Raw genomic sequence first — 8,186 nt, forward strand, 5'->3', positions numbered from 1 at the left:
TTTTGACTGCTGGAAATTATACTGCCATCTCCTACTGTCAATGCAAACCTCCACAGTTGGTGGAGACAGAAGCGGGAGAGTCTGATGAAGGAGAAGGTCAGTGTGAGGAGAAAGTGATAGAAATGGAAGAGGGGCTAGAGGGAGGTAAACAACAAGAAGAGACGGTGACCGAGACAGAGGAGCGAAAATGAAAGAGGAGATGAATTCCCCAATGAACAGCACAGGACTAACTGCTTACTTTACTGTACTGCTGTACTGCGAGACATGCACACTGTGACTGAGTTGTTTTAAAGACACCACAGTTACAGGTACATTAAATATACTGTACTTACACTGTATTACATGGTGAATTCAATTCATGTTTAAATCATTTAAGCTGGCCAGTAATTACACTGCACTATTACTATGTATAACAACATGACATCCACAAATTATGCTATATCACAATGTTTTATATCTACAATTAACCATTTATACAGCTGGGTTTTTACTGCAGCAATCTAGGTAAAGTCCCTTGCTCTAGGGTACTACAGCAATGTCCCCCACCTGGGATTGAGCCCACCACACTGCATACTGGAGTCCAGAGCCCTAACCGCTACTCCACACTTCTGCCTGTGGGAATGTGTAACGCACTAATAAGAAGCTTATTCCTCTATGAACAATACACACCAGCAGTACCTGGTACGGAAAAACATTTGCAAATGTAATTACAATGAGTATCTTGATAATTATCAATTTTGTAATTCAATGTAGTTCCTTTGGAAGTGTACTGTATTTTAAAGTGATGCACAGTTCCATGGTAATAAAAGATAACCTGAATGTAGTTGCATTGTGATTAAAATAAAGCAATGTAATTAAATGCCATTCCCCTGGAAGTGTACAGTATTTTTAAACGATTTTGAAGAGATGCACTGTTCCCTGGTAATAATACCACATTGGGAGCTAGTCAATTCCTGCTTGATCTGATCACATGTATACTTATCTTTTGGGGATCTGACATTGCACTTCAATAATAAGAACGGTAGCCTATTTGTTTTAAATGCTTGTGTTTTATGTAAATTTCAACACTGAAATGGCATAAGTCATCAACAGACACAATAATTTACTGAACATGTTCACTTAGTTTAATCATTCGGCCTCACTGATCATCATACAAAACAACAAGCGCTTGTGAGTTTTACAGACAATGATCTACAATATTTGTGTTGATAGCATTGCAAGTCAATATGAAAGTTCCTTTACTGAAGCTTCTCTGGTGCCTCCTAAGGCAAAGCACATTGAAGAAGGAACTATACAGATGTATAGTGAGGAGGTTAGGTTACATGTTGTAGTGTGGTTTCACCAAGAAAACATGGAATACAACATGGTGCACAATTGAGCAAACGAGGTTTTATTATTTGACTGGGTGTGAGGCGCAGATAACTGGAAGGCAAGTTTCTGTACTTCATTTGGAAAAATACCAAAATAAATATCAGACACCTTGGATATGTATTCCACTATTTGCCTCTCCATCTCAAAAGGAAAGATCTGTCTATTCTTAATGTATCCAAATTATGCCGTTCTTCCCTGTATGTCCTCTACATCTGCAATCTCGACATGTGACAACCAGTCCCAAATGTCATGTGACAACTTGCCTCAACCAGACTGTTGTGCTAACTTTATGCTGACTACCTGACATGATGTGTCATAGCCTTCCTGTCATGCACACAAATAAATATGCCTCTGGGTTTTCCAAGAGTATTCAGTATTATCAATTATGAAAAAATGAGCAGGACTGGCATCTGTACCAATAGCACTATCTGGTGATTTTCTTTATAAGACTCATCAAGCAACTAGTGAATGAAATTCTGCCACTGAAGAGTCACTTAGATAGAATTACTATCTGATGCACTTTCCTAGCAGATCAAAAAATATATTTTAAATAAAATCAAATGTTGTATTTCTCTCTGCTGGTGTATGGTTAGTTGTCTTCATGAGAAAATTAACACAATATTTGTTTCCTATTAAAGTCTTCTCCTGAATCACAGGACAATACAATCAGCTGGTAGGATCCAGCACATAGAAGCAGGTGTGCGGTTCAAGGAATACAAATATTGTGTCGACTGCAGACTGCCACACAGTCCCTGCTTCTCACTCCTAGGAGGGTTTTTGATTGGTGGTTTCAATTATTGGCACTAATTTCTAGTCTAGCAAATGAAACGCATAGTAAACCACATTTTCACAGAGCAAATCAACCATTCTTGTTTATTAACTTTATTTCACTTTAATACATATGTTGAGCCAGGAATAAAACCATCTCTTGTATTGACTGCACCATTATTTTATTTTATTATTTTATTTTTTTATTTATTTGTTTGTTTGTTTGTCTGTTTGTTTGTTTGATTGTTTGTTTGGTCCTGGGTAGTAAGTGCTATTTCCTAATTGCTTATGCCTCAAAAGAATAGAAAATGGCTATTATTCCCCACAAACTTTGCTATTGTGACCAGGACAGTGATATTTTGAAATGTAATTCTTTCCAATGAGAAAACGGGCATTTCGTTCACATAAAGTCAGAAATAAATTACTCCAAAAGATTTAGAAGTCAGTCATTTTTCGAGATTTAGGATTATACTGTAAAGACCCTGTTCGCCCGTTTTTTCACTGGAAATTGTTACATTTAAAAATATGAAACTTTGAGAAAATGGGCGAATTTATGTCTTTACAGTATAATCGTAAATCTCGAAAAACGACTGACTTCTAAATTTATTGTAGTTATTTTTGTATTGCTTTAGTATAAATACATGTTAGTTTGGATTCATACATTGTTTTTTCCTGACTTTATGTGAACGAAAAGACGCAAATTTGCCCGTTTTGTCATTGGAAATAGTTACATTTCAAAATATGAAACTTTGACAAAACGGGCAAATTTGTGTCTTTGCAGTATAATCCTAAAACTCAAAAAACGACTGACTTCTAAATCTTTTGTACTCATTTTTGTATTGCTTTAGTATAAATACATGTTAGTTTGGATTCATATGTTGTTATTTTCTGACTTTATGTGAACGAAAAGACACAAATTTGCCCGTTTTCTCATTGGAAATAGTTACATTTCAAAATATCACTGTCCTGGTCACAAAAGCAAAGTTTGTGGGGAATAATAGTCATTTTCTATTCCTTTGAGGCATAAGAAATTAGGAAATAACACTTACTACCCAGGAACAAAAATTGTATTACATAGTGTAATGAATTTATGAAAAGTAAAGCATGTGGAATGTCTTGTGAAGTAATTAGTTCCTGCTAAAGATGTTTACTGCTCACATGGTATCTAATTTCCTGTTTCTAGTTTTTTTCTGCTATACTATACTATAATGAGCCCGTTACAAAGTGACGTAACCCCTCGGTAAAAGTAGTACAGTGTTAAGCCTCCCACGGTAGGGGGCCCGGCCTTTTGGCATAGAGGGCTTAACGCTATACTGCGCTGGAGCCGCTGCGGTGCGGAGCGCTCGGAGGAGCGCCGGTGGTGTGTGGCTCGAATCCCAGGGCGTGGAGCTCTGACCCGCATCAGCTACATGAAGGCTAACACCATGTTGCTGTGTATCCAAAGTCACAGAAGTTCTCCTCCTCCTCCTCGGTGAGTATGATGGGCTGCTGAGGTGGAGTCAGGACTGGTATATTTTCTGACAGGTATGCGCTGCTGAAATTCCTGACATCCTTGTGCCCTCTGATGGTAGGGATGAAAGGAGGCTTCACCTTCCTTTCCAGCAGCCCATTCCAATCCACTCTCTGAAACGAGACAGAAGAATGAAAGGACGGTCATGATAAGGTGGTGCCACCTTCATGTGAAAGAGTGGTTATAAAACGGATGGGTGCGCCAACGTACCGAGAAGTAGGGATGCTTCTTCACCTCTGCAGCATCCCCTTCACCTGACCCAAGGCGCTCGGCTGGAGTTTTATGCAGAAGCTGCAGAGGATTTAAAACAAGAAGGAGACCACGTTATTTTCCATTAATGTACTTCAAGTTGAAACGATGTTAAAAATAAGTTCCCGTAGTTGAAAGTAAAGTTGAGTGAGTTTGCGTTGTGGTTTGGAACCTCACTCCACTGCTACACAGTCACTGGGTATTGCTCCAATTCCATAACATTGACATTAACATTTAGGATACAGAGAGACAAACTGGAGGCAAGAACTTAAAGAACAACCCTGGCATACAGACCTCTTTCATTATGGAGGTGGCCTTTGAAGAGACGAACCAAGGATATCGCACTTCAGCCTCAACAATATTCCGAAACAACTGCTCTCCATCGTCACCGCGGAAAGGAGGCTACGGGCACAAGGAGAGAGGGATGAGAGCACATTAAAGGGATACTCCAGACCAGACCTTTGAATATTCACATTCTGAGCCCAGGGATGCAAAAACCACACAGACACAAAAATTGTATACTACACAAAAAAATGGTAAATTCACACCTTAGACATGTCTTATTCATCGCTGCAATAACTGTTAAGAATACCCACCCTGCCAACCAGCATATGAAAGATGAGCACACCCAGGCCCCACCAGTCCACTGCCCGGGTGTAAGATGCTTGGGTCAGGACTTCTGGAGCGAAATACGAGGGAGTGCCGCAAGGTGAACTGGTGTGATCTCCGAAACCGATGCCTAGCAAGAATAATGAAGAGGAGTCAGGGAAAAAAAACACATTGTAGTACCAATGTAAATTATACATAAACTGCTAAACTAGGAAACAAATACACATTTTTTTTTTGTACCTTCCTTGCAGAGCCCAAAGTCTGCAATTTTCAGAAAGCCCTCTGAGTCCAGCACCAAGTTATCTGGCTTCAAATCCCTGAAATAAAAACACAGTATAATCACTTGGACTGCCGGATATAGAGAGAACTTGCCAGAAACACAATAACTATTTCACTGTCAACCATTAAAGGACACATACATTTCTCAAACTTTTTGTATTCAGGTACATGTGTACACTGATTTTAGGACATGACGTCTATTATGAGGATTTGTGAGCATCACAATAAATCATGTACACAATCTAATAGAAATTACATTAAATGTGTGAATAGTTTAGGCTTGATCTCAGTGAGACTGTAGATTTTTTGCTTCTTTGCATATTGTAGAAATTGCTGATGTGTGATAACTTACCTGTACACTATTCTGCGCTCGTGCAGGAATTCCAAGCCCAGCACCACGCAAGCCGCATAAAATCTGTTCAAGAAAAAGATCAACAACAAAGAAAGGAGTTAAAATAGTTTTCCTCTTTGGTTCTTAAGCTCGGATTGCACTAAAATGTCAATGAGCCAAACCAGCCAATTTCCTGTCAATGCAGGAACTCCAGCAATCCATGTTATCCGATTTAAACACAAAATACAAACACCACAAACTGCCATTTTGGTCATTTTTTAAAAGTGCATCTGCATTCCTTTTGTGATAATGATCATATTATTTTGTTGTACTTTTTGTTGTAGTTTTGTTATTTGGAGGTTGTGTGCTGATGTTTAGGAATCATAACCTGCAATAATGTCTGACCATACAGGTACACAGTCCTGAAACACACCTCAGGCATGACATCACTACTGCGGGCAGAGCGAGCTTATCTACTGAGATGGACGATTCTGCACACGTCACACGACTCAAAGTTTCACTTACATGGCCCTGGGCTCCTTAAACCTGGCTGCCTGCATGTGTGTTGAGAGGTTTCCCCCTGCCGCAAACTCCATAACGAAACAGATGTGAACTTGCGTCTGGAAGCAGGACAGGAGGTTCACCAAAAAGGGGTGCCGGACACTGCTGACGGTCTCCAAAATCCTCCTTTCACACATGACACTGAGGCGAGACAAAAGACAGACAGCATGTGAATATACATTTATAAACAGCATTGGTGAATAATCCTGCAGCTGCAACAAAATGCCGACTTTCCTGCATAGTAAGAAAGTAAAAAAGTCAAATAAGACCTTGCTAATGCAGTGCATTGGTGTATTCCATAAAAACACTTGACTAGATTTATCCATCATTGGTCTGCTTTCAAATCCAGCAGCTTCACTAGAGTCAAAATGAAGCCTTACCTCTCAACATTACCAAGGATTACAATATCTCCTTTTTTCAGTGCCTTAATGGCCACCATTTCGGATCTATCTTTGTCCTCAGCAAGCAGCACCTATGAGAGCAACACAGAATCAAGATGGTCAAACTCCACTCTCAACCCCAAGATCTACATTCACAACACAAGCATTTAGTAACACATCCTTCCTAATGCTGCACTTTAATAAGTCACACGCAATGCTTGTGTTAAAGGTTAAAAAGTGCAAATAATTTCAAAATTGTCCACACAGATTTCTTAGGAATCTAGTGTCGTGCAAATATCTATTCTCCACATTTCCTATTAAATTACTGATCGTTGGTTCTGCCCCACATTATATCCATGATAACTCTGATTACTGGGATTTACCTTCCCAAAAGTGCCATGCCCCAGCACGGCAACAGATTTGTAGTTCTTGACACCAGAACCCAGAAGCCGCTGCCCCCTGCAGAAGAGAGAGGGGGGAGAATAGTCAGTTGCAAAAATAAAGGACAATTCACTTAATTCAATAATCCAAAGAGTTACTGTGTCGTAACTCCTGACATATTGCATTATCATAGATGGACATTCAGAATTTATTTTAAAATCACAGGAACGTCTTCAATGTATTTTGCATTCTCCAAGAGCTCTTACCAAATCCATGAGTTGTACTGCACTCCAGTCACTATCTTATGCAACGTTTAAGAGATCGAAGTGCTAATTTAATTTAATATATAATATCCTGTCATTCTTGTATTTTAGGAAGTTTCACAATGGAGTAAAATGTTAAAAAGTACCTCATATCTGTAGATGATGGAACAGCTAAGCTCCCCGGCTCTGGAACGTCAATCTCCTCTCGACGGTGGGCGTCTGGTTTTGCCACATCACTACTTCTGTCAGTCGGGATGTCAGTCACCACTACATCCTGCAAATTGAGCACTTTCATGTTGAGAGGAGGAACAACAAAACTGTGGCCCTAGAAAAGTTCTGTTCCCTAGGGATATTACTGACGAATATTATTTCAAAATAAAATACATACATAGATATATATATATAGTTATTGGCCAATGTAATGGTCAATTCACAGGGTCATTTATATTGCCTGATCTCTATAATCACTTCAAACACACTTGAAACTAATTAGAAGCCTGTGTAGGGCTTTGAATAGTGAAACAGCAGTAAAGCAAATGACTCCTGATTGTAAAATGTCTGCATAAAAGTAAGTTAGAATATCCATTTGCTTTGAAACATGCTTGGCCCGGCACCTCTGCCATCGGCGCAGCCACCGCTGTGTAGGGCTCGTTACTGATAAAAAGTCATATATTACATTACATGCTGATTTTGATATGGCGCACATGAGTAAATGAGTCTTGTTGGCTTTACAGCTACTTCCGATTTAAACACCTCATCATTCACATGGAGAACATATAATATAGCATCAAAACACCCATGCGTTTGCTAGAGAAACTGTAATATTATCACTCAAATTAAAACTCTAACGCATTACATGAACTTGTTATTAAGAAATGCAGTGTTATTACATTGTTATTACTGACGCCTCCCCCAACTCTGGCGCCGGCACATGAATTTCTGCTATAAATTTGCTTTTCCACCTGGTTCATTTGCTTTACCTTCTGACTCGGTCTTTCCACGGCCGTCGTGCTGGTCGCCGGTGAGATGTCGTGCCTGGAGGCGGCAGTGAGGCCCTGTGCCTCAGGCAGACCCTCTCCAGCGCCTTCCTCTACCTGCCCACCAGCATCGGGCTTTTCCGGGCGAGACGTGAAGCGCCTCCATAGCATGAGTGCCAGCACCACAGGATACACGTAGGACTTCCTCAAGATCGCCTTCAATCCCATCTTGTCTGCAAGCAGTTGCACCTGTTGGCCAAGAGATTCACTCTTGCCAGGTGGCTTCCATAATGTCAAGGGATGTGCACTGTCTGTGAGCTCTTCTCGATAATGAAGGCTTTGGCACAAGCAGAGCCGTTCAAGGTTCTGGAGTCCCTGTGACGTCACAATGGGATGACGCACGTGCCGTGCAAGCCAGCAAAGTATGTCTGTTTAACGTCTCCATGGTTACGGTTGACTGCGCAGACCCTGCTTTATATACAAATATTAATGTACGCATATTTGTCA

The 8,186-nt window shown here is 40.2% G+C and overlaps 1 protein-coding gene across 1 annotated transcript; it reads right to left on the reverse strand.

Annotated features, from left to right (window-relative positions):
* Window positions 1-3,328: 3,328 nt before the first annotated feature.
* Window positions 3,329-7,907, reverse strand: LOC136715015 (serine/threonine-protein kinase N2-like). The gene is made up of 11 exons (XM_066692680.1): window positions 7,683-7,907; window positions 6,849-6,976; window positions 6,442-6,517; window positions 6,059-6,150; window positions 5,643-5,819; window positions 5,139-5,201; window positions 4,748-4,824; window positions 4,495-4,637; window positions 4,193-4,300; window positions 3,860-3,940; window positions 3,329-3,762 (listed from the first exon to the last, which is right to left on the reverse strand). The coding sequence occupies exons 1-11, from the start codon at window positions 7,905-7,907 to the stop codon at window positions 3,556-3,558; spliced, it is 1,377 nt and encodes a 458-aa protein (XP_066548777.1). The 3' UTR covers window positions 3,329-3,555.
* Between the last annotated feature and the right edge of the window lie 279 nt (window positions 7,908-8,186).

This window comes from Amia ocellicauda, chromosome 19 (genome assembly GCF_036373705.1).
Source record: "Amia ocellicauda isolate fAmiCal2 chromosome 19, fAmiCal2.hap1, whole genome shotgun sequence".
Classification (NCBI taxonomy): Eukaryota; Metazoa; Chordata; class Actinopteri; order Amiiformes; family Amiidae; genus Amia; species Amia ocellicauda.

Bases quoted from the DNA above. Each gene is read 5' to 3' on its own strand.
- LOC136715015 (XM_066692680.1), bottom strand. From the start codon at position 7,907: ATGGGATTGAAGGCGATCTTGAGGAAGTCCTACGTGTATCCTGTGGTG. The intron at 6,977-7,682 runs GTAAAGCAAATG...CTCAATTTGCAG, and splicing joins TGGAAAGACCGAGTCAGAAG to GATGTAGTGGTGACTGACAT. The intron at 4,301-4,494 runs GTGGGTATTCTT...TTGTGCCCGTAG, and splicing joins TTCATATGCTGGTTGGCAGG to CCTCCTTTCCGCGGTGACGA.